Source organism: Macaca fascicularis, chromosome 4, assembly GCF_037993035.2.
Source record: "Macaca fascicularis isolate 582-1 chromosome 4, T2T-MFA8v1.1".
NCBI lineage: Eukaryota > Metazoa > Chordata > Mammalia > Primates > Cercopithecidae > Macaca > Macaca fascicularis.
Window position 1 is genome coordinate 118,224,225 of NC_088378.1, and position 26,309 is coordinate 118,250,533.

At 40.4% G+C, this 26,309-nt stretch overlaps 1 protein-coding gene across 1 annotated transcript in view; it reads left to right on the plus strand.

Annotated features, from left to right (window-relative positions):
* The window catches only part of GCLC (glutamate-cysteine ligase catalytic subunit), a 47,474-nt gene that overhangs the window by 6,557 nt on the left and 14,608 nt on the right, over window positions 1-26,309 (plus strand). The window contains exons 2-6 of the mRNA XM_005552725.4: window positions 15,696-15,808; window positions 17,277-17,459; window positions 22,000-22,113; window positions 23,710-23,768; window positions 23,870-24,003. Of these exons, the coding sequence (XP_005552782.2) occupies window positions 15,696-15,808; window positions 17,277-17,459; window positions 22,000-22,113; window positions 23,710-23,768; window positions 23,870-24,003 (603 nt within the window). The remainder of the gene's footprint in view (window positions 1-15,695; window positions 15,809-17,276; window positions 17,460-21,999; window positions 22,114-23,709; window positions 23,769-23,869; window positions 24,004-26,309) is intronic.

A 26,309-nucleotide genomic window follows, 5' to 3' on the forward strand; every position in this document is an offset into this window, starting at 1 on the left:
AGTTCATGGCTGCAGTGAGCTATGATCATGCCACTACTGCACTGTAGCCTGGGTGACAGAGTGGCACCCCATCTCTTTCAAACAAAAAAAGAAAGAAAATGCCTAGCTTATGAATGAATAAGCTTATGATCCTGTTTAAAAATACAGTCTTGAGCAATAAATCTAGAATGGACAAAAGCACAATTATTTGAGTCAAATTGAAGGTTCTCTATAGCTTTGGGCAAGTTGCTTACTCTCTCAACTTCAGTTCTGTCATCTATTAAATGGGGACAACACTACCTTCCTTACAGGGTTATTGAGATTAAAAGAGGTAATATTAGCGAGATGGTTTGCAAGTGTCTAGCCTGTTAAGTAAAAACTCATAAATAGCCTAAACCATTTACTTAGAAAATTTAAAATATCTAGTATATCTTATTTAAATAGCTGTGGTCATTGGGGAATGTAACATTCCACATATGTAGGGATTTTTTTGTTTGTTTGTTTTTTACAGTTGACTGAAACTTGCTCATTCAGATAAATTCCATTAACAATAATTTTTTATCATATTTATTTCCTTTTTTTAAAATATTGTTTATTTATTTATTTATTTTTTCGAGACAGGGTCTTGCTCTGTCACCCAGGCTGGAGTGCAGTGACACCATCACAGTGTACTGCAGCCTCAGCCTCCCGGGCTCAAGCGATTTTGATCGCATTTCTAAGTTGCGCTTCAAAAATGCATTCACACAGGCTAGGCTTCTTAAAATAAGATATAGAGCACAAATTAATTATTTCTTAATAGGCATGACAAAGATTCAGGTTTCTTCTATAGGTCATAGCGTATTCTGTAGCACAAAAAGCAAAGTTGTCGCATCTATCTTTTTTAGCTGTCACTGGACGTTGATTCAACAGCATTTATTGTCCATTAACCCCTACCCACCCCCCAGAAGTCCCCTTGTGCCCTTTGCACATGTGTGCATGTGTGTATGCTAGAGAGAGAGAGGGAGAGCACTTCAGTTGATTCTGGTTTTTCTTCAGACACCACCTTTGAGAAACTGCCTTAAAGAATGTGTGGTCATTAATTAGATGAAGGAGAGAAAGGAAGGCATTATTGCCAAAAGAACAGTGTAACACAGGAGGAAAGGTGAGAAATACCATTGGATAGTATGTGAAGGTTATTGTGCAGTTTGGTGTTGTAAATGCAGTGAATAGGTTTAGCCAGCTTATAGAGGTCTTTGTTTAGTTCTCGATAAGTAGAGGTTATGTTGTACTTTAAAAACATGAGAAAAGTAGAATGGAAAAAAAGTATATTAGTCTTCTGTACCTATCTCCTACAGAAAAATCCTTTAAGACTTACCAGTTACTATGACCTACCATATCACTGTTGAATTCCTGCATGTTAAGACCCTACTGTCTTAGAAGTATGGTATTAGCAGATATACTCATTGATTGGTACTGTGTGTAGTTTCATTTTGAAGCATAAACCTGAGTAACATTCAGTAAGACTCTGCATGTTCAGAAAAGATGTCACAATATTAACTGAGCCTCTAACATCACTATTTATGTTTCTGAACATTTTTACATACTGTCAAGGCTTGTGAATATATTATTAAAGTTAGAAAACTGTATATGAAGCATTACTGATGTTGCTGGTATTATTGGAAGGACCATATCCTAATGAGCTTGCTAATTAGTACTCTGTTTCTACATTTCATGATATAATCAGGTGTTTCAAAAAAAAACATTTAAACAGCTTTATTGAGTTATAAAGTTAACTGCACATATTTAAAATGTACAATTTGGTAAGTTTTGACATATGTATACATCATAAAATCACCTCTGATAATAAGTATATTCATTATCTCCAAAAATGTCATCATGCCCCTTTGGTAATTTCTTCCTCTCTCCATCCCATGCAACTGATTTGCTTTCTGTTACTGTAGTTTGCATTTTCTAGATTTTCATATCCAGGAAATCATAGTTTGCATTTGATATCTAGTTTCATATATCTAGGAAATCATACAGCATATACTTTTTCGGTCTGGCTTCTTTGGTTCTACATAAATATTTTGAGATCCATCCATGTTACATGCGTCAGTAGTTCATTCCTTTTCGTTGCTGAGTAATATTTCATTCCATGGATATACCAGTTTGTTGATACATTCATCATTTGTGTTGCATTCAGTTTTTCACTATTATAAAAAAATTATATGAACATTAACATACAAGTTTGTATGTATGGACTAATGCTTTTCTTCATCTTATTACTCTTGGAGTGGTGTATGTTAACTTTTTAAGGAAACTATAATACCAGACTTTTCCAGGGTGGTTGTACCATTTTGCATTCTCACTAGCGAGTATGCCAGTTCAGTTCATCCACATTCTTGTTAACACTGGTATGGGCAGTCTCTTTAATTTTAGCTATTCTAATAGGAGTGTGGTGGTACGTTATTGTATTTTTAATTTGCATCTTCCTGAAGATCAGTGATGTTATCTTTTCATGTGCCGATTTGTCACGTGTGTATCTTTTTTTGTGAAGTGTGTTAAAATCATTTGTCTGTTTTAAAACTATTGAATTTTGAGCGTTCTCTATATTTTCGATGTAAGTCTTATCAGACACATGCTTTGCAAACTTTGCAAATATTTCCTCTCAGTCTGTTTTCATTCTCTTTTTTTATTCTTTTTTTTTTTTTTTGAGACAGAGTCTCACTCTGTGGCCCAGGCTGTAGTGCAGTGGTACAATCTCAGCTCACTGCAACTTCCACCTTCCAGGTTCAAGTGATTCTCCTGCCTCAGCCTCCCGAGTAGCTGGGATTACAGGCATGTGCCACCACGCCTGGCTAATTTTGTGTTTTTAGTAGAGGTGAGGTTTCACCATGTTGGCCAGGCTGGTCTCGAACTCCTGAGCTTAGGCAATCCGCCTGCCTTGGCCTTCCAAAGTGCTGGGATTACAGTCATAAGCCACCGCGCCTGGCCTTATTTATATTTTTAAGAGATGAGGTTTTGCTGTGCTGCCTAGGCTGTCCTAGAACTCTTGGGCTCAAACAAACCTCTGCCTCAGCCTCACAAGTAGCTGAGACTTAGAGGCATGTGCCACTGCACCTGGCTAATGGCATACTCTTTTGATTGCTGTGTCTTTATAGTAAGCCATGAGATCACGTAGTATTAGCCCTCTGGCTTTATTCTTTTTCAACTGGTTTGACTCTTCTGTCATTTGATTTTCCAAATTTCCAAGTGAATTTTAGAACCAGATAGGCAATTTCTACTTAAAAACAAACAAAAACCCTACTGGGGTTTTTTATTGGGATTGCATTGAATCTATAGCTCAGTCTGGGGAGAAATGACATCTTAACAATATTGAGTCTTTGAGTATATGAATATCTCTCCACTCTACTTACATCTTTAATTTCTCCCAGCAGTGTTTTGTAGTTTTTCAGTATAGGTCTTTCACGTCTTTTTTGTTATCCCTGAATGTTTCTTATGTTTCAGTTCTATTGTAAATGATTTCCCCAGACCTTCACCTCCATCTCTTCCACCCAGGGAGTCCACTGGGCTCTACTTTACCTTCCTGCCCGTGACCTGGAGCCTCTCCCCAGGCAGTAAGTGGGGGAAATTGTAGAGCCCACTGATTTTCCCCTATATCTCAGGGGTCCTTTCTTATCTGATATGCAGTGTCTTGAAAAGTATTCTTTCGTATATTTTCTCTTCCTCTCTCTTTATTTATTTTTGTTGTTGTTGTTGTTGTTTGGTTTTTCAGGTAGGGGGGTAAATTTAGCCCCTGTTACTCCATCTTGATTAGAAGTGGAATTGTTTCCCACTTTTCTATCCTTCTAGCTTTGTTCTCCTTTGTCTGTAAACTTTGTACAAAGCTGGCTATCATTGTGATTTATAAGATACCTGCCATCACCAAGATTTAGCCAAGTTTGTAAAAGGTCAGGATTTTCTTTGCTCTGAAGCTACAGTTTTCATCATTTAGTATCTCTGTTATCATCCTGTGACTGGATATTTGGTTAAAGCACAATTGTTTTGAAAGTTGACATACATTTTATGAATGGGCTTTAGTCTGAAGATCAGAGTCTAAGACCTGGGGTCATCCCAGGTTGTGTGAGCTTAGAAAACAGAGCTTAAGACTGGGCACGGTGGTTGATGCCTGTAATCCCAGCACTTTGGGAGGCCGAGGAAGGTGGATCACTTGAGGTCAGGAGTTTGAGACCAACCTGACCAACATGGTGAAACCCCGTCTCTACTGAAAATACAGAATTAGCCGGGAGTGGTGGCACATGCCTGTAATCCCAGCTACCATGGAGGCTGGGGCAGGAGAATCGCTTGAACCCAGGAGGCAGAGGTTGCAGTGAGCTGAGATCGCACCACTGCACTCCAGCCTGGGCGACAAGAGTGAAACTCCGTCTCAAAAAAAAAAAAAAGAAAAGAAGAAAACAGAACTTAAATTCTTTGGACCATAATTTCCTCATCTGTAAGACTAATTAAAAAACTGTATCATTTCGTGTTTTGAATTGCATGTTTATATATATATACATTCTTTTAGTTGTATTTTTTAACAATTTTTAATTGTTTCAGAATACCTTAACACTTAATACTCTGTAACTTATGAAAATCGGTACATTCTACCACAAGTGATAGAATTCATTCCCCTGCAACCTTTCAGGTTTTAGCATTTTCTTTGATATTACATACTTTACCGTCAACTGAAGTAATCTTAATTATAATTAGTAATTATATTTATTAATATATATAATATATATTAATATATATAACTTATGTATATAAGTTATATATATTTATAATTAAGAAGTAATCTTAATTATAAAGCCGCAGATAATAATTTCCTAGAAATTCGGTATGGGAGTTAGAAGTATTGCTGTGTGTAGGCAGAATGATGGCAGACTTTCAAGAAGTGGGGAAGGACAAGAAGCCTCTGGATTTGCCATTTGGGCAGGTACCGGGAGCATTCGGCAACACCATATCTGAACATATTAAGGATTTGGGAGAATAGCAGAAGTTGGTGTCAGACCAAAATAAATGCCACAAAGCCCCCATGCATGTTTTTACATTTCATATGATCCTTGAAATCTTGATTATAATTTTTAGAAGGAAACAGGCTTGCACTGGGACAGCATATGAATTTGGGTCACTTTGGTAGTATCTCTGTGGCTTAGTTATCACTGGTGTGTAGTGAAACAGAACGAGTGATGACTTAATCTCCACTTAATGGTTATGTTTCTCAGACATGGTTTGAAAAGACAAAGAAGGATGTAATGAGCCTCAGACTTATAGCCAAAAGGGTTCATTTTTGATACACCTTTATTGGCACTTGGAAAGTTTGGTTATCTGGGTTGGTATGTCCTGAGCGACATACCATAGAAACCTGAGCGACTGGGTTTCTACGGCTACGGTTCTGCTCTGATGGATGATCTCTAAGGAACTTACTGTATTAGATTTTTGTGTCTGTTTTATGGTTAGAGTTTAGTAGTTGAACTTATTTCCACAATAATACTACAAAAGAGCCCGCAAAACAGATGTTCCTAGTTACAAAAATGCTCTTACAGACCCCCTGTTGTCTTTGTCCCCCTCCACCGAGATTCCGTTTTTAGGCCTTTGGATTCAGTTAACTCCTTTTTGAAGTGGATGGTGACTTAGCAGAATTCAGACTCTAAGGTGAGCGACTTTTCCAGGAAACTAGTAAAAATCTGGGCTGTAAGTCTGCTCTATTCAGATTAACTGCTGGCGGGGGCCCAGAGCTTCACAGAGATAGAAAAGGTCATAGAAGCCGCTGTTTTCTAGCAGACTTTTCAGCAGTCCTGCCTGAGCTAAGCAGAGTAGAACCCTGGCCTGTCAGTGTGTTAAGTTGTGTCTAGGGGTTACCATCTGTTGGCTCCACTACTCAAATAGAGCAAGAACTGGGAAGTAAACAAAAACTTTATTCCTGGAAGCATATTTGACGCCTGTATGCAGATCACTTTATACATAGTTCCTGTAAACTTGGTCATCTAGTTTCTCAGCTCAGGATATACTGCAAGAAATTGAGGCAGAAATGAGAGGGACCAGTCGGGAGAGCAGCTGCCCAAAACAGGTCCAGATGTGGCCTTCCTGATGTGCCCCCAAGAGCCCTGCTCTGTTATAGCTGTAGTTAAAGAAGTGAAATTGCCAAAAACGTCCGAAGTCCTAATAAAAAGTGAAAGTATGTTTAGTATCTTCCTGTTGATAGCAGAAGGGGATGTAGTCAATTTTAGAAAGATTTCCACTCCTGTATATGTAAACTTTTTAAAGAAAACATATGCTCTAAAGGGGTAAGTTTTGGGTAATAAAATTAATTTGAATAAAATGAATGTTCTGTGTTTGATGAGTAAAAGAAAAACGGATGGTCTTATACTAAGAGTTTCTGGAAGACTTTAATTTCAAAAACAGTAGTTTAGAACTGGAACTTCGGACATTGGGTTTTCTCTTATTTTCAGATGGTTTAAAAGCCAAAGACTACAACACATTCTGAGTGGCTATCATTAGGGAAAATTAAGGCTGCTCTGCGCAGGACAAATACCTTGTACAACTTTAGGAGGCACCAGGGTGGGTAGCACCCCTTGAGAGTGGAAAGGGGAAGGAGTTACCGTGCTGGGGGTTCGGCAAAGGTCTCTCTGAAGGAGTGGCACTTGACTTGAAGCACACAAGAGCCAGCTCTTTGAAGTACTGAGGTAAAATCTTCCAGGCAGAGGGAACAAAAGTGTTTCAAAGGCCTTGAAGTAATTGTTGTGGAGACAGAAAAGGCCAGTGTAGCTGCAACACGGTGTGGGGTTTGGAGGCTGAGAAGATTGGTCGTAATGCTCTTTAGGAGGGATGTTGAAGTTTCTAGTGAGTGTGAGCCATTTAAAAGTTTTAAGGAGAGTGACTTGACCTGCTTGCTGAAGGGCCATGGTCTTCCTGACTGTAGGGTTAGACAGTATTCCATGCTAGTAGCTTTCACCTTCGACTAAAACAAGTGCTCTGTGAAACATTTCCACAAAACAGCAGTTCCCTTCCCATGAGTGACATATTCTGATATTTCTATTCTACCCTATTAAAAATTATTTTTTGTTATGTTGATCACAACTCATCATGGCCCACAAAGGAGCTGTAACCAACGTTTGAAAAGCACAAGACACTATTCTGTGTCCCTCAGTGTATCGCTGCCCTGGAGCTAGAAAATAGTAACCACTAACCCTTAAGTAGTACGGTGTACTTAATACTGTTTTAGCACTTTACATGCATTATTTTATGTAATCCTCCCCAGTAGCCCTGTGAGGCAAGTATTACCTCCATTCTGCAAAAACTGAAGCATCGAGAAGTTACCAAGATTCAAACGGATTGACTCCAAAGCCTGCCCTCTTGGCTGCTCCCCCACCTATTATCGCCTAAATAGGCAGGAGGAAAAGAGCTCTGTGACAGTTTTAATAGGCTCCAGACAGAGATGAGATTGAGAGTGGCGAGGAAGAGAAGGAAGAACAGAGAAAGCGATGGTGGTAATGCAGGAAGTAGGCTTTTTTTTTTTAATGAAAATATGAATATGTCATCGGCCACAGATACAGGCTTAAGCATTTTTTGGTACCCCATAGCCGGTAATTCTCTTCTAGTGAAATGCCAACACTCTTTCAAAACGATACCATTGAATATGCTTGGCAAAGTTCTCGGTCTGCAGGACAAATGCTAACAAGTTTAGTAATGTGACTGCAGCCTTCCCAGCTAATCTGCTGGCCAGCGAGCCCTGTGAAAAGGCAGATGCAGGACGAGCCCTTTCTGTGAAAATCAGGCTGACCTCATTTGATAGTTATGCAGCTTGTGTCAACCTCTTCCCAGGGCAGCAGGTAGCAGGCCAGAATCAGAACCCCAAGTCAGGAGCTTTAACTTATCTGAGATTTTCATCCTTTAGCATGAATTTCAAATACGGCAGGGAAGGAAATTGAATTCACAAAAACCTAAATCTTCCAGATCCCACAGGTTAGAATTACTCTGTTGGTGGGATCTACTGTAACACCCAGGTACAATTCCTGAATGGGAACTGGACGCTGCCTTTATGAGATGTGGTTATGACAGAATGTCTGCACTCAGATTCGTATGATGGTGGAATGGCATTAATTGGAGGTCTTGAAGCCCTGTCATCCTGTCACTGGAGGCATAGGTGACCCCCACTGAGCACTAGCAGTCACTTTGGAGTTAGAATTCCTCCATGTAGCATTGACTCTCACTTAGTCTCTTTAGAAAGCTCTCTTTTTTTCTCTCTCTTCATTGGGTTGGTTAGTCTAGCACCAGTTCCTAGGAACTAAAATCCTGAATTTCTCATAGGCAGTCTGTGAATTTAGGACAGCCTAGCTTATAACATGCCTTAGAAGGAAATCATGTGTGTGTTCTTGCTTGCTCAGCCCAGGAAGTACATCAGACCCTGAGCTGGGCACCACCCACTGGGGGGATGTATTCTCTCTAGCAATAGTCCCGCCCACATGCTAAAGCCCTAAACTCTCCTGCACCTAGAGGGAGCCCCTGCAGAAATTGCCCATGATCCTCACCCGCTATGGTACCCCAGCTCTGGCTACTGCAGGGCAGTTGATCCAAAGCAGCTTCTGTCTGGGGACCAGGATACTGTTTCTTGTCAACCACGTGGTGACTAGGACTCTAGCAGGGGAATACGTTCTTAGGAAAAAGCCAAAGAATTCACTTGTCCTTAGAACCCAGAAGCTATTGTACTAAAGTACAGATGTTTGGAGGTAAATAAGAACTATTCATACTTACAATGTTGTTTCTTTAAGAGAAAATGTGTTCTGGTTTAGGTTCCTAAATTACAGAGTACCTGGGTTATGCTGGTGGCCATAAGCAGACATCCCCATTGGCAACTTGATGTGCTATCTTTTCTGAGGTTAATTTGTGTGAGAAGACTGGTTAGGTTTTGCTAGATATGGTTCAGAAATAAAGTGGGAATGCCTTAATGGTCTTTATAATTGTCAGAAAATTAAAACTAGCATATGCCTGAATTGTGGTAGCATGATGTTTAAAAAAAAATCAGCCAGTGTAAATTCAGAGGCCCAGAAAATGTCTCATGCGTCTGTGGAGCATGAAAGAGCAGATCTACATTCAAGGATTTCCTTTGTGCCAACAAGAATGAATTAGTGTGTCCAGGTAAAATTAATTTCAGGATTGTGGTTTCTCTTGGGTTTTGGTCCAGTGCTGCCTAGTACAACCTCTGCAGTAAGAGAAATGTTCTACTCTGTACTAACCATTAGGGAGTAGGAAACTGATTATTTTATGCTAAGTAATTTTAAATCCATACAGCCACATGTGCTAAGTGAGTAGCATAATGGACAACACAATGTTTTGCGTTCCTTTGGTGACAGGTGACATTTTCCCCTGTATGAGAGTCATCCCAGTTTACCCCGCAACTCTCATTGTCTTTCTGTATTTTATTAAAGTCTTGAAATTTTTCTCTTGGGTCTCGTACCACTAATCTAGGCATGTTAAGAATATTTTCTCTGTTTGGGCCGAGACAACGTTGAGAAAGTTACTCCACCTAATCCTATAGGAAATTAATTGATTTTTATGCAGTATTAAAATTGAGATTAATGTGTTATAAATAAAAAGCAGCCTGCTCTGTGCTACAGAAAACTAGATCAGGGAGAGGCCACATTTATTTTAATTTCTAAAAGTGTAAACTTTTCATAGTATCGTGGGAAATTATTTAGTATGAATAGGCATTTCAAAGTAGGAGGAAAAAAACCTATTTTCTCAAAATATATGAAATGTTAGAAGAATTTGATACAGCTTTAGACGAGACTACTAAAACATTTTCTTTTTGGAACATAGTACAATTTAATTATTACAGTATCCACAGTCATCAGTTTAAAATATAGTTGTGTGTGTGATGTTATGTATGTATAGTATCATGTACACAAAAGCACACACAGTTTCTACTTTGTACTTACTGGTCCCCTAAAAGTGCTTGGAGATTACCTTGTGAAACAGTGGTTTTCATATTTGCGATGTCATCATTAGACATATCGAACATGGGAGTCCATCTTTAAAAATCTGAGCCATATGTAATTTTATTACATCTGTGTTAGAATCTCATATTCAATTTTCTACTTTTTAAAACACAGCTCCTCTTTTAGCCTTGTCATTCAGGTTGTCCTATGTTACTGTGGGTGTTTAAAAATTAAGTAATATCACTATGGCTAACACCTCTTTGGGTGCTCCAAGTTTGGGAAGTAAATGCCATCCAACTTGATGGTTGAGAGTTCTTTTAAAAAATATTTGTCATTACCATTTTGCTATGAAACAGTCTTCTGGACAGAAGGCATAGCCCCTAACTTTAAAACAGTTTATAACCTAGAGGGTGACTACTTGGCATGATCTTTGCGGGGTGGATGCAGTGATCTGCATCTTTGACAGGCGAGAGGGTGATTGTGCTGCAGTCAGTGGTGTAGCTCCCCTGGGGGATGGGATCCTGATGGGAGGTTGAATTTTATGTTGAAGAATCCCTAGACCCTCACCTTTGCCTAGCCAGTCCCAATGTCAGGAATCAACGTAAATTTAAATGGCACTTCCTCTGGGAAGCCTTCTGATCTTCTAGACTGGCTTAGACTCTGCTGTTACATATGTACAGCTCTCTTTGGTCATTTCGAGTGCTCGTTCAGATAATTCAGCAATAGCGTGTTATTGGCTATCAGTCCAGCCAGTGTAAGCCTGAGAACAGGAGCCACATCTGCCTGGCTCTTCACAGTATTCCCAGCACCTGCTTAGCAAAGGGCTTTGTTGAATGGATGAAAGGACAAAGGGGTTAGTGCTGGGGGTTGGAGGGCAGAGAGTGTGTCCAGCAAGACGGTGTTTTTTTGGCACTGATGAGTCATCAACTCTAACTAGAGCCTTAGTCCTCAAAATGGTTGCAGGCTTGTTTAGGAGTTAGTGTAAGGAGAAGACTAAGTCTCTGAGAAGCAACAGGTGGTTTTAGCAAAAGGATCAAAACTATTGCTTGGGCCAGTGCAAGAGAGCCAGCAGTGTGGAATGGAAGAGCTGGCCCTGAACCCCAGATGTCGGTAGGGGGACTGAAAACCCCGTCCTGCACACATGCTGTACCTGGACTAGGTCCTGGGGAGCCCTTCACTGTCTTGCCCTCTTGGCCTGACCACCTGAATACAGATCCTTCCCAGGGTGTAAGGAAGGGAAAGTCCTCATGCTCCCTCTGGGAGGAATGTAAGACCTCACAGCTTGTAGTCTCTGAAGGACTTAGTGTAGGTTTCTTCTCTTAAGAGGTCAAGCATATGATGAGTTAAATAGTTTGAGAGGGGAAATTCCTTCGTCTCATTTACACAGAAACTGACAAAGGAACTTTCTCCCTAAATGGGGAACTGCCTATAACTGCTCTGAGTATTATAGAACTCTGTATTGTTTCCTAATTAAGCACTGTTTTTACCTCTAGGAGTAGATATTAAGAAATTAGTATTTCGAAAAATACCCAGCCATTCCTCAAATTCTTTTTTTTTTTTTTTGAGATGGAGTCTCGTTCTGTCACCCATGCTGGAGTGCAGTGGTGCGATCTCGCACAGGCGCCTCCACCACGCCCGGCTAATTTTTTGTATTTTTAGTAGAGATGGGGTTTTACCATGTTAGCCAAGATGGTCTCGATCTCCTGACCTTGTGATGTGCCCACCTTGGCCTCCCAAAGTGCTGGGATTACAGACATGAGCCACCGCACCAGGCCCACTGTTCCTCAAATTCTAAGCTCCCTGAAACTCTTACCCTTAAGGTACAATATCAACATGTTTTTAAAAGAAAGAAAAGAACATTTTTATACCAGTGGTAAATGCCGTTTAAAGACTTAAATCCTAAAAGCTTGTATTTACTCTTATCTTAAACTTCTTTGTCACAGGTATTTTCACTGTCTGCTGTATATTCAGCATTGTACTGAGTACTTACATCGCCTCCGTTAAAATTATTTCTTTTTATTGGCCTAATTTCAGATTAACATAAAAGTACCTCACGCTTGTTTAAACCTGCATTAAATGACTTGGATTGTTGTGTCCGGAGTGTTCCTAGCAACACTATTTCACACATAAAGCAAAGTACATACTAGGCTTTTGTATGTGTCTTTGTCCTTGGTTCAACAGCTCAGAGATAGTAGTGTATTAGTGACTTTTATTCTGGTCTTTTATATGTGTCTTTGTCTTTGATATGACAGCTGAGAGTAGTGGCTTTTATTCTAGTAGGATAAAGTTTAGCCTTTTAGCAATAGAAATCCAAGAGATTTTAATTTTCATTTGTAAAAATAGTGCACATTTAAAATCTGAATGCCTTGCAAAGTGGTCAGATATTTTTATTGGGTCTCCTCCCTCAGTTAAAAGGACAACTGATGGGTGCCAAAAAACAGTATCCCAAAGTCACCTTCAGGACGTTGTAACCTGTGTATTGCAGAGAATAGAGCTCCGTGGGCAATTTTTCCCCTACTTCCAAGATGATATGTTAATTACACAAGTTTGAATTGTTGCTCTGCAACCCATTTATAATACTTTTTGGGTTTACATGCTTTTGGAGTTGTATATGTGTGTAAAGTACGTAAATATATTAGATGTTGCTGCAATTCTGGGTTTATAGCCTAAATGCTATTCAAAGTTAGAAAGCCGGTACAATTTTATCCTTGGAATCAGTGTTGTGATACAGAAAGGCATCTGTTTTAAGATTTTCTTTTGTATATTGTTCCTCTTATCCTTTGGATTCAAAAACGAAGTTTAGGATGGGGATACAATCCAGCAATCATAAAATAATGTATTGGGGCTTTAGATGTTTTATATTGGAAAAGCGTTGTCTTAATGTATCACTTTTTATTATCACCAGTCATCTAGGTTATTGCGTTCAACCCCATTTCAGCTCTAGTTTGGCTTTTAAAGATGTGGTTACGATTCAGAATGCTCATATAGACAGGCTCTAATCAGAAATAAACATAACTGTGTTGAGGTGGCGGGGTTGTTTAACAAAAAGCTAAAAGGTTGGAGAACCTCTTTGAGGACTAGCGCAGAAAGACCAAGATGACTGCAGAGAAGGAGCACTTCAGAAGGCATTAAATTTTAGTTTGAAAAACCTTCAGGAAATTCTTGAGGCTTCCAACTGATTATATGCTATTGAAAAGTAAATTTGGTTTTCTTTGTCATTTGGTAAATATTCTGATGTTTTTCTGTTTCATTTGCTTAATGAGATCATGAAGTGATTATACTTTAATCGAGGAGAGTTTGGTTTGTTAACATTTTAAATGTCATCCATGTGGCTGATGTTTAAAACTCAAAATGAGCTTGAACTTTTTGTTCTTTTGCCCTACCCATGTTTGAAACTTGTGGGCTAAGAATGAATTTGAAAACTAAGGATTTCAATTTTTTTCAAAGTTAGGAAACTAACAGAAGTTATTGCAACTTAGTTTATATCATTGCTACAAGTTTTTGCTCATTTGGTAAAAAATAAATGATGCACTCAGTAAGCAAGGAAGTATCTCTTAGACTTTCTTTAGGAAGCATGTTATCTAGTTAAGCAAATAACTTAATTCCAGTAGCAGATGCCAGGCAGATCAGTTGGAGTCTAAGTGAGTGATAGAGGAAGTACTGAAGAGGGAACATTTCCTCCTGGCTGGGAGTTAGGAATGCTGCATAGAATAAGTGAGTTCCCTCCCGGGCCTGAGGGATGGGCCAATTCATCTGTTTAAATCTATGACTGTAACTATTGTTACAGCTCAGCTTCCATGATACAATGTTAGGACCCCTTCCATAAAATAAAAGCATAATCAATTTGAGATCGTTTCATCCAGCAGTATCACTTTTCCCTGCTTCATATAGGTTAACTAACAATTTTATAAAAAGCTTATCTTCACTTACCAAGACTGGCACCCTCTACAGTCCTAGCAGCAAGGTGTGCTGGGCCTTGAGGCCAGACGGGGCTGGCTTCAAATCCCTGCCTGACACTTGTGGCCTTGTGTAGCTTACCTCTCTGAGCCCCTTTGCCCACCTGTGAAATGGGTGATCATGCCTACTTTTGCATGCTGGGTTTGAAGATTAGGATTCATATATGAAAGCATATCCTTTCTCATTATAGTCATTTAAAGATTAACTTATATCTTTTCACATACCCATTCTGAGACTTAACCAAGTTTCCTGTTCCATCAGGTTTTAGCTGTTCTGGAGTCAGAGATCTATAGATGGTATCTTGCAACCTGTAATTGTTGTTGCGAACAGTTCCAGATTCTGCAGCCTAGTTTTTTAGTCAGCTGACACTGAGTGATTGTGCAGGTGGAGAGCTCATGTTTCTGGTTCACGTACCCAAATCAAGCAGCCTTTTCCATTTCCTGAGCAAAAAGATTCTGATGAGAGCTAATAAAAGTTGATTGAAAGTTTATTTTGTTGTTGTTTAAATCTGCTAGGTTATCTCCTATAGTTACTAACATTTTTTTCCCCGTTATAATCATATTACTTGGCCCGTAATGTTTCTGTGATGAGGGTGAATGACCCAAATGCCTTCTAAGACCAGGGAAATACACATAAATAAGGGAATAAACTGTAGACAGTGTGCACCCCTGAGAAGCAGACAGCGCTGCTGCACAGTCACAGCCTTCATGCTGAGCTTCTGGGTATTGTTTTAAGACTGAGAAACTAGATTTACATGTGAAATGTCTGGGAAATAGTGGATACACTGTTGCTTGCCTTTTTTTTTTTTTTTTTTTTTTTTTCTAAACTGCTATTGTAGGCCAAACCAAATACACCGTGGCCTGGTTTGCTTTGTGAGGAGTCAGTTTCCTACCTCTGTAGTAACTGTCTTGGTGCCATGTGCAAAGGGTACATTCAAGGGTTTGCCTGAATAATTCCGTATCTTTTCACTTACGTATGGATAGTGGATGTTTTGTTTCCATCACACATAGTGATTCATAATCTTCACTGTTCACGCCAACTATCATGATTGAAAGCATACAATTTCAGGAAAAACAAAAGTAGGTTCTAGTTGTATTCTGCCCAGAAGTCTGACTTTGGTGTTTAAGTCTTTATTTTTATTAGAATTCCACCAGGTATTGTTAATAAGTGCACTAGTGCACCCTGCATTGTAAATTGTATATGGTTTCAGAGTGGAGAATTTGTCTTAAATTACTTGAGATAAACCAAAATTAAATTGGTGAAACCCCTAAAATAACTTCTCCACACGGTATATTCATGGTTATGGTTTAACTCTCCAAAGGTGGGACTGGTAGTAGGATTATGAAAGTGTAATCTACCTTATTACTTTGCCAATAAGTAAGCATAAGCTACCTTGACTGCAATGTCCAGATAACCTCTTTCTTAAACTTATAATAAGCCAACTGAGGAAATAAATTTTAAAATGCAGCTGCTTTTTTACAACAGCAGTTTCCAGAATCTTTGCTCCAAAATACATCTTTTTTGATGTACAGCTTGTCAAAATGGGTATCGACCTTTCCATAGGATATTAAGTAGGACAGAGGAAAGAAGGGGTGGAAGTGGCACTACTGACTGATCCTTTCTACAGGTTTCCATATTATGCATATGAACACTTATTTTGTGCTGTACTGTAAGCAGATGTGACTGGCCGGAGTTACTGTGGATCCTTTACAGACTTCACGTTTCCTTGCCTTTTTCTTCTGGAGGTCACCCTGAAAACAAGTCTGGAAGAATGTTAATTTTTCTCACCTTTATTTTCAATAGGTGGAATACATGTTGGTATCTTTTGATCATGAAAATAAAAAAGTCCGATTGGTCCTGTCTGGGGAGAAAGTTCTTGAAACTCTACAAGAGAAGGGGGAAAGGACAAACCCAAAGTAAGCTCTCATATGCTGATTTAGTGTTTCTGAAACTGCTAAAACTACTAGAATGTGGAGTTTTTTCTCAGTTATTGGAGTCAGGGTAGCATAACAGTTAAGAGTATAGGCTCTGGTTTCAGGTTGACAGAGTTTCAAATCATGGTTCCTTTACTCAATAGCTGAATAACCTTGGGCAAGTTACTTAACTGTTCTGTGCCTCAGTTCTCTCGTCTGTAAAGATAATAGCACTACCTACCTAAGGTGTTGGAATTAAGTACATTAATATATGAAGCACTTTGTACAGTAAACTAAATATAAAGCCTGTTTTTTATTAAAATATTTTTGGGAAAAAATGTATTGCGGAAGCATATAACTGGGTTCACAAACCATGGTGCAAGATATAACTTGCAGATGGGTTTTGTTGGCTAGCATGATGTTTTTCTTGTTTGTTTGTTTTTTGAGATGGAGTCTCGCTCTGTCGCCCAGGCTGGAGTGCAGTGGCGCGATCTCAGCTCACTACAAGCTCTGCCTCCTGGGTTCACGCCATTCTCCTGCCTCAGCCTCCCAAGCAGCTGGGACTACAGGTGCCCACTATCACGCCCAGCTAATTTTTTGTATTTTTAGTTGAGATGGGGTTTCGCCATGTTAGCCAGGATGGTCTCCATCTCCTGACCTTGTGATCCGCCTGCCTCAGCCTCCCAAAGTGCTGGAATTACAAGCATGACCCACCGTGCCTGACCTGGCACGTTTTTAAGATATTCCTGTATTTAAGGAGAGAGACGGGGAGGGAAGGGGAGTATATCCTCCTCTGTTCATTTTCCACTCATTCGTTTTGGGGAAGCTGCATTTGAGTTTGGAGGGCAGCACTGAATTGAAAGAACCCTTAAGGCTTCATCACCTTCTCTGCAGAGTAGGTTAGTTTGTCCCGGACAGTGAATGCTCTGTGTGCATTTTCAGTTATTTATAAAAATTTTGGGTCAGGCACGGTGGCTCACGCCTGTAATCCCAGCACTTTGGGAGGCCAAGGCAGGCAGATCACTTAAGGCCAGGAGTTCGAGACCAGTCTGTCCAACATGGCAAAACCCCGTCTCTACTAAAAATACAAAAATCAGCCGGGTGTGGTAGTGCACACCTGTGATCCCAGCTACACAGGAGACTGAGGCACGAGAATCACTAGGACGTGGGAGGCAGAGGTTGCAGTGAGGCAGAGGTTGCAGTGAGCCGAGATCGTGCCATTACACTCCAGCCTGGGTGACAGAGTGAGACTCTGTCTCAAAAGAAAAAAAACGTTTTGGACCCAATACTTGTTGACCCTTATGTAGTTGAATAGCTATGGAAACGTAATAATCACTGAGAACTCTGAAGGAGTTCTTAGCTTCATTTATACCTAATGGTTTCTACACTTTTAAAGCAACTTTAAAAACTTAAAAATTGAGCAGACTATAGCAGAAGAATAAGATGGAACTAAATTATTTCTCCTCCATAGCCATCCTACCCTTTGGAGACCAGAGTATGGGAGTTACATGATTGAAGGGACACCAGGACAGCCCTACGGAGGAACCATGTCCGAGTTCAACACAGTTGAGGCCAACATGCGAAAACGCCGGAAGGAGGCTACTTCTGTATTAGAAGAAAATCAGGCTCTTTGCACAATAACTTCATTTCCCAGGTTAGTTCCTATATTAACGTGCCCCAGCAGATCTCTCGGAGATACAGGTAATGAAAAGAGCAAGTCAGAACCCAGGCTTTCCACCCTATAATCCCCATACGTTACAGACAGTTTATCTTTTATACACTGCACTTGATAGACTCTGTAACAGTAGAGCTGCAGGCATAGTTGCATGCCAGCTTCTGTCAGCTGTGGTGGCTGCACCGTGGTGAGCACACTCAGTGGGGCTCAGTGGGAAAGACCAGGATACTGTGATGACAGACCAGCAGCGTGGCCGTGTCTGCCGCAGGCGAGGGTGGAGGGAGCAGCAGGCCTGCCACACAGTTCTGACTCTGTAAGCAGTAGCCAGAGCTTCTGGAATACCATCCCCTGGTGACTGTGATGGTTGTGCCCTCACGCACTTTCAAAAAGGGGCATTTACCTACTAGCATATGGTGGCTTCAGTGGCAGATCGGAGGGTCTGTGGTGCGCCCAAAGCGCTATCGATACCGATACTCTATGAACAACATGAGTCATTAGGTCCTTGCATATTGTCCTGAAAAGAAGATTTAGGGTTTGTCATCAAATCTAGTTATGACCAAAAGTACATAAAAGTAAATAGTGAAATTATGTTCTTCGCTTAGAATGAGGTACATGAATATCATATGTATTATACATAGAACCCCTATGTAAAAATACATTTCTGCCAAAGCATGAATGTGATTTATCTATGCTAGGTGTCTGTCAGATTGTGACAGTATACTTAGCTCCTCAAAGTTCAAAGGAGCTCTGGGGGTTGGTATCCGTGGTGGAGAGAACACTTTGAACTATTTTTATACCTTTTCTCTGATAAATGTCCATCAGCCATTCAGGGTCATATCATTGGCCTCAGAGGGGCATTTACATGGGAATTTTATTGTTTTTTATATCTCTATTGTAACATCTAAATAGTTGAAAACTTATTTAAGCCAGCCATCTAACATTTATAGAAGCATCTCTATTTCTGTGATACCTTCATTCTATATGTACAGGCCACTTCCCTCCCTCTCCCCACCAGAAGGAAAATCCCAGCTGGGTGAGGGTGGACAGATTTGTTTTGATTAGAGTGGGCACATTTCTTCGACTTAATGTTTGAAAGAGGAGGTGAAAAATCACTGGCCCTGCCATTCACTCAGACACTTGAGTGCCTGCTGCAGGCAGAATGGGCATGCTCTCATGAGTGAGGATGGACAGATCTGTCTCTGTGGAGCTGGGGGGACGAAGGACAATCAAATACCCATAGATTCAATACGTGTCAAAGTGGGGCCATGTGAGGAGGAGGAGATGGGGAACAAAGAGTACAACCTGAGTATCCAGTGGACTCTGGTGGGTAGAGGGAGAGGGGGTGGCATGTCCAAGATTCCAGGAGGAGTGAAATAGGAATGGGGAGCTGAGGAAGGTCTTAGGGAGGGGAAGCAGTGTGTGTAGAAGTCCTAGGATGAGCCAAGCAAGCGGGGACTTCCTGGGAACTAGAAGAAAGCAAGCTGGCCAGTGTGACTAGGAGGCTGAGGAGGAAGTGCAAGTATGGGGTAAACGGAAGCTGGCAGGTAATTGGCAGGCAGGTCAGGTTAACCACAAATTTTAGTTGTTCTCCTAAAAACAGTTGGAGGCCTTGGGAAGGCTGGGTTGGGTGAATGGCATTCCCTTTTTGCTTTGCAGACCTCACTTGGGCTGTAGGTGCCAGGGCTTAGTAGGAAGTGAGTGAGCGAGCTCCCTGTGGATAGACAAGGGCTGCCTGGATGCTGGTGGGTGCTGGTGATAGGAAAAGTGTGTGGTTTAAAAGATGGCAGAGTCGGTGAACTGCTGGGAAGAGAAGACACATCAAGGCTTTTGCTACAGGTCATTGTCCTGAAAACCTTAGAATACTAGAGTAGAGGCCAAGGAGGAGGTTACAGATGTTAAATGACAACTTCTAGTGTACTGGAAAATGTAATACCTTGTATTTTCCTTTTTTTCCCCCTTAACATTAAGAGGGTTATACATTTCACTTAGCAAATTAAGAAAGTGGGAGGGGATTTGTAACACAAACCAGAACTGTTTTATATATTAAAGCTGAAGAATATATAGGATTGATGGGCAGTGGTGTTTCCTTCTGGGCCAGAAAATAAAGTTTTGGGTTAAACCTAATGTGTCCCTTACCTTGAGAATGGTTCCATATGGGATAGTTGCCTTTTTAAAAAAGATTTAGCGTGCATTAAATGCGTGGGCATGGTGGCTCACACCTGTAATCCCAGCACTTTGGGAGGCCAAGGCAGGCAGATCACCTGAAGTCAGGAGTTCTAGACCAGCCTGGCCAACATGGTGAAACCCCGTCTTTACAAAAAATACAAAAATTAGCCACGTATGGTGGTATGTGCCTGTAATCCCAGCTACTCGGGAGGCTGCGGCAGGAGAATCGCTTGAACCTGGGAGGCAGAGGTTGTGAGCTGAGATTGTGTCACTCTGCTCCAGCCTGGGTGACAAAGCAACCCTCCATCTCAAAATAAATAAATAAATAAAAATAAAAAGATTCAGCATCTTAAGTCATTGTGAAGGGGGAGTTGAGACAGAGGAATAAGCTTTATTCTAAAAACCTATAATTTTGAAAAAATTATATGTATAATTTTTTTATACCCTGTCCATATAGGAAGGTATTTTGGGACTTGGAACAATAATTATTAGTTATTTAGTGGCTAGAAGCCTCCCTATACATCCACAGTAAATGATAAAGTTTTGTTGTAGTATAGGATCAAGAGAGAAAGGAGTACTCTGGTTCTTAAGTGTAAACAGGGTGACTTTCTTTATAAAGATGCAAAGCTCTATAGTGTGGAACTGTAGTCCGAAACAGTAACCATATGACTATTTAAATTTAAAATTAAAATTATATAAAATGAAAATTATAGTTCCTGATGTGACTGAGGAACTAGCCTCATTTCAAGGGCTCAGTAACTACGTGGTTAGTGACTACGACGTTGTTTTGGATAGTAGAGATATTAAACATTTCCCTCACTCCAGAAAGTTCTGTGGGACAGCATTGGTCCAAAATGAAGCAGTGCCATAGGTGTCTGAAGATGCAAGTTCTGATTCTACCTTCTCCCTGCCACACAAACACATATTCATTCTCTTTTCATGCAATCTGATTCTGGTGAGCAAGGAATCCCCTTAGATTTAAGTTTGTTACTCTCCCAAAGAACTATTTCTAAGGTTGTTGGCTCATAGTAAATAATGGACATAGCTTCAAGAATTCTCAAGAACCCTTGTAGCTGGGAACTGTTTTCTAGATAAGATCACTACCTTCAATTGTTTCCAAAGTGGATATGGGCAGCCAACAAATACTTTATTTTATATTAAGAAAAGGTAGGGGTTAAAAATAAGGCATGGATGGCCAGGTGTGGTGGCTCACGCCTGTAAGCCCAGCACTTTAGGAGGCCGAGGCAGAAGGATTACTTGAGCCTAGGAGTTCAAGACCATTCTGGGCAACATAGTGAGACCTCATCCCTAAAAAAAAAAAAAAAAAAAAAAACTTGGGTACAGTGGCTCACGCCTGTAATCCCAGCTACCCTGGAGCCTGAGGCAGGAGGATGACTTGAGCCTAGGAGTTCAAGGCTGCACTGAGCTATGATTGCACCACTGCACTCCAGCCTGGGAGACAGAGCAAGACCCTGTCTCAGAAAAAAAAAAAATAATTTTTTTAAAAAAAGGTATGAGCTTATCTTGAGCCTCAAGCCAAAAGTTTCTTCCCACTGATTTAAAACTCCTCCCTTGTTTGGCTTTCACTTAGTCCTTGTCCTCCCTCACAGCACATGTAATCTATTGACCTCAAATTCCTAACTTGGAAAAACTGGGGCCATCACTAAAAGTGATGTGGAATTTGAGCTTTACACTTAGGAATAAATATGGAGCTTCATTTTTCTGTGTTGAAAGTAGAGCTCCTTAAGTAAGAGAAAAGGGTTGGGTTTCAGACTTCAGAGGGTGATCTCAGGGGTAGATGGGGATACCTGCAGAGATACTCCCTAATCTTGAGGGACTCATGAGGTGACCTACAGAGGCATAAAACAGGCTCCTTCCAGATTCAGAGCCTACCGGGAAGTGGGAGGCAGTGGTGCCATGCAGGGGGTCCAAAGATAATCTGAGAGTTTAGAGATGGAAAAGGAAGACACCCATCATAGGCCATGTAGGGGGACACCTGTCACCCATGACAGCTGATGTGACCAAGGGAAATGACTTCTGTGCTGTCAGTCCTTTCTATTAGATGAAGAGATGGAGAGGACCCGAGTAAATGCTGTGTGGATTGTGGGTGAGTGGAGACTTGGATAAAGTTACTAGTGGGCTGGAATTAAAAGAAGATCCTTGTGAGCAAGAAGTGTGGGGGTGGTTGTAAAGGGGCACAGTATTTACACAACATTTGTTTTGTAAACACAAAACCCTCTGAAAAGGGGATACTAGAAATGAGGTGTCTTTAGCAGGTGCAGTGATGGCAAGACTGCACACAATTAATTCCTGTAAACAAATCCCATCTATTTAGTTCTTCAATTTGTTGTAGATTAGGCTGTCCTGGGTTCACACTGCCCGAGGTCAAACCCAACCCAGTGGAAGGAGGAGCTTCCAAGTCCCTCTTCTTTCCAGATGAAGCAATAAACAAGCACCCTCGCTTCAGGTGAGTATGGCTTTGTGTTGAAATGCAGATGCCCTTCGCTAGACCCCTGACTTCTGAGAGTATAGTGTTTCTGTCTAGAAATCCTTTTTGAGCATTAACTGAGTTTTGGCTGTCTTCCTAAGTAACCAGAGAAGACAGCAGATGTGTACCTGTTCACATCTTCAGTACCCCCAGGCTCCTTGGTTGTTGATGCGTGCACCAGGCTTGTCAGTTCTCCAAGTCATCACAAAGTTACTAGCTGAGCCACTGACCTCTTTTAATGAGGAGATTATTTTCAGTCCTAGGTCTGTAAATGCCTACTGGGATTTTTTTTTTCTTTTCGTTATTTCTAATTTTTTTCCCTCTATCTAACCGTCAGTATCTGTGATCTGCCCATCTTACTCTATATAACTTATAAAGTAGGTACGGTACCTGATATATATAACAAGCACTCTCTTCTCTTCCATTAACTTCGAGTTCTGTTGGTTTGTCGTTCAATTCTGAGGTTTTAAGTTGCTTTAAGGCTGTCACTAGTCTGATCTTAGCTTTGCACAATGCATGCTCATCTGTCACCCTGAGCCTAGGCTCCTGCCCCAGAGTGGCAACATGGAGACTTCTCATTACTTTTAACAGGCCCGCACGTTTGCTACGTGCAGAGCCTTTTGGGGAAGACAGATACTTGTAGACATAGTTTCTAACTTCATATGTTGTCATGTGTTTAAAGGAAAATAAAAATAATTCAGTTGCTCAAGAAGAGAGAGATTATAACAGATGTCAAGAGATGCACCAGAAATCCTTCTTGGAGAAAGTGAGATGCTTCTGACTGAGGGGATCAAAGCAGGCTTCATGGAAGAAGTGGCATTTAGGCTGAATCTATAGCAGCACTGCCCATAGAAACATGTAATTGTAAATGTTCTCATAGCCACATTAAAGTAAAAACCAGATGAACATAATTTTATATTTTATTTAACCCAATATGTCCAAAAATGTTATTTGAACCATGTAATCCTTTATTCACAAGTAATTTCGTGTTTTTTTTGGTACTGCGTCTTCAAAATCTGGTGTATATTTTACTCTGACAGCACGTGCGTGTTTTAATTAGGACAAGCCATATTTCAAGTACTCAGTGGCCACAGTGTGCCTGGTAGCTTCTGGACTAAACAAGCATGAGTCTGGAGCATAAGGATTAATCCTGCAGATTTGAAGGAGGGAGGAACAAGGTATTGGGGCTCCAGAGATGCCTGGGCAAAGTGGGTACTAAAGTTTGACCAAAGTCTTTGGAGTTAATTTGGGACATGTTGGAAACAGTGAAAGCAGACCATGGCAGACTTTGAACACCTGAATTGATTTGGTAAGTTAAGGGAGCCGTGGGAGCAGGGGTTGAGCAGGAGACAGAACAGCATTCTTGAGCAGGAGCCAAAGAATTGATAGTCATGCAAAACCTTTAATCAGAAAGTTCCCTTATAGTATCTTGACTCAGATACGTTATTTGTTGAGTTGTCTTAGAGAACTAATCTGAGGTATGATTTCATTCCGCTTACTTGTGTGTAATCAAATTCTTCTTTTACACGATGACTGTTAGGTGACCAATTGATGACGTTTGGTTGTCTGTTTTAGTACCTTAACAAGAAACATCCGACATAGGAGAGGAGAAAAGGTTGTCATCAATGTACCAAGTAAGTCTACTGAGAGGTAGTGGGGTGGGAGAGAGACATGTTGAATTGTTGTTTAATCCTGAATTCGAAACCATTTTTATTTTTGTATTTTTATAATACAGTATTTAAGGACAAGAATACACCATCTCCATTTATAGAAACATTTCCTGAGGATGATGAAGCTTCAAGGGCTTCTAAGCCAGATCATATTTACATGGATGCCATGGGATTTGGAATGGGCAATTGCTGTCTTCAGGTATTGTTTCAAACATACAGAGAGGCAAAGTGTTCCATCCATTTCTGTTTTTTAGCTTCTTTATATATGTATGTTTCCTGTTCCAAAAATCACATTTTATTGAGGTTGAAATGGTAGCTGGTATGCCTTTCTGAAAAACAGTGAAATTATATTAGCAAATTCATTGGTAGCTGTCTATGACTGATCGTTCTACAGACTCTGTGGTTCACCACAAAGGTATACACAGTATATGTACCTTTGTAATTGTAATTTCAGTTAACTTAAAATGCAATATATTCTGTCATTGTTGCTCTTCTCTTTTTATATGCCTAGTTTTTACTGCCATCTCGTGACAGGCTAATGAGGTGGCTTAAATATTGTTCTAAACTCTGAAAATGAGCTCTGATGGAAATAGTCCAGTGATTTTGTGATCCAAGGGATTTGTGCAAAACTGTCTAGAGGTATAAAAAGAGTAAATAACTTAGCAGCTTGTGTTTATCTTGCCCCTGAGTGAAGTATACAGGAGCCTGTCTCTGTTTACCCATTAAAAAATTTTCCTGGATCTGTTTAAATTATGGTGCCCCTGGCAGTGAGTGTCCAAGCGCGCTTAAGACCGGAATGGAAGAGCATGGAACCCGTCAGGTGGCCACACGCAAGCCTGCAGTTGGGTTTTGGCTCTGTCACTACTCAGGTATTTGGGCAACTCCCTTTACATCTTTTGGCTCAGGTTTTTCGTCATTTGAAAGAAGGGCTGATATTAAGTCCCCTTCTAGATCTGACTCTAAGCCAATATTTATTTTATTGCCTTAACTAATGGAAGTAAAAGAGAGAGGGTGCTTGTTATTTAATGTCCAAGGAAATTTTATCCAGTTCTGATTACTTCAGCTGATTAAAAACAGCGTCCTTAGAGGCGCGGGGCCGTGCAGAGCCTGGACCCATTAAGACCCTTCTGAGCCCCCAGCCTGACTTCTCTCAATGCAGAGGCCCAGAACCCAGCCTTCCTTCACCTCAGACAGCTACCGCGTGTACACGCATTTCTTGCGCATATATCTCTGGTCTGTTTATTTTCAAAACTAAGTATAATCCAAATTGAATGCTAGAATCAGATTTTTCCATTCTGAATGTGTTTAAATAACATGACTGAGGATAATTTCTTTCTGTTTTCTTGACATTTATAGGTAGCATAAAATATGTGACTTCCAAATAAACACAAACCATCACATTTCACGAAAAAAGAGATTTTTCAACTTTTAACTGCATATCTGTTTTCCTATCTTAATTACAAGTATTTCTAAAGAAAACCATTAAGTTCTAGAGCTTACAGTACATGGTTTTAGAATTGTGTAAGTGCTGTTAGTGTATTGATTGCCTTTTCTTGGTTTAATATTAAACCAGGGTGTTCTGCCAAGGACCGCATAGTTTCTCTGATATAGTTCCAAGGGATTTCTTTCCACTGAAACACTGTATGTATACCCATAAATGTTTCCTAGTGGTAGATGATCAATATTTTTATTGCTTGTAGATAGAAGTTTTCCATCCAGTGTAAGCTCTGTCATGGGTGTAGGATTGTTTTCTTTTTCCCAATGACATATACAGTTTCACTACGCCACTTAAATCATTAGCACAGATAAAGCATTTCATGTGTGGCACATGAATTGAATTTTGCCAATTCACCACCAGAATCCCTGCTTTATGTCTCTTCAGTGGAACGCTAAAACGACTTCTTTCCCAAGTACACTGATTTGATCTGTACAAATTATATGAATGTATTAAATTATCACGTGTGCCCTGAAGCTGTGTACATCTATTATGTATCATTAGAGAGATGGGGGAAAAAAAGAAACTACTTATTACAGTAAAGCAGAAAAAATAGTTTTAAAGTAATTTTTTAAGGCTAATGGAAGACTTAGTGTATAAAACAAAAAGCATTTTAACCACATTCAAATTCTTGACTGTTTTGGGGCCTTTCAGGAATCACTTAAAAAGCACCAAGTTCACAGCCAGGCGCGGTGGCTCATGCCTGTAATCCCAGCACTTTGGGAGGCTGAGGTGGGCAGATCACTTGAGGTCAGGAGTTTGAGACCAGCCTGGCCACCATGGCAAAATCTCGTGTCTACTAAAAATACAAAAATTAGACATGGTGGCATGTGCCTGTAATCCCAGCTAGTCAGGAGTCTGAGGCATGAGAAACGCTTGAACCTGGGAGGCGGAGGTTGCAGTGAGCCAAGATTGTACCACTGCATTCCAGCCTGGGGAACAGAGCAAGTCTTTGTCTCCAAAAAAAAAAAGCACTAAGTTCATGACAGGTTATGAGACCCCCCAACCCA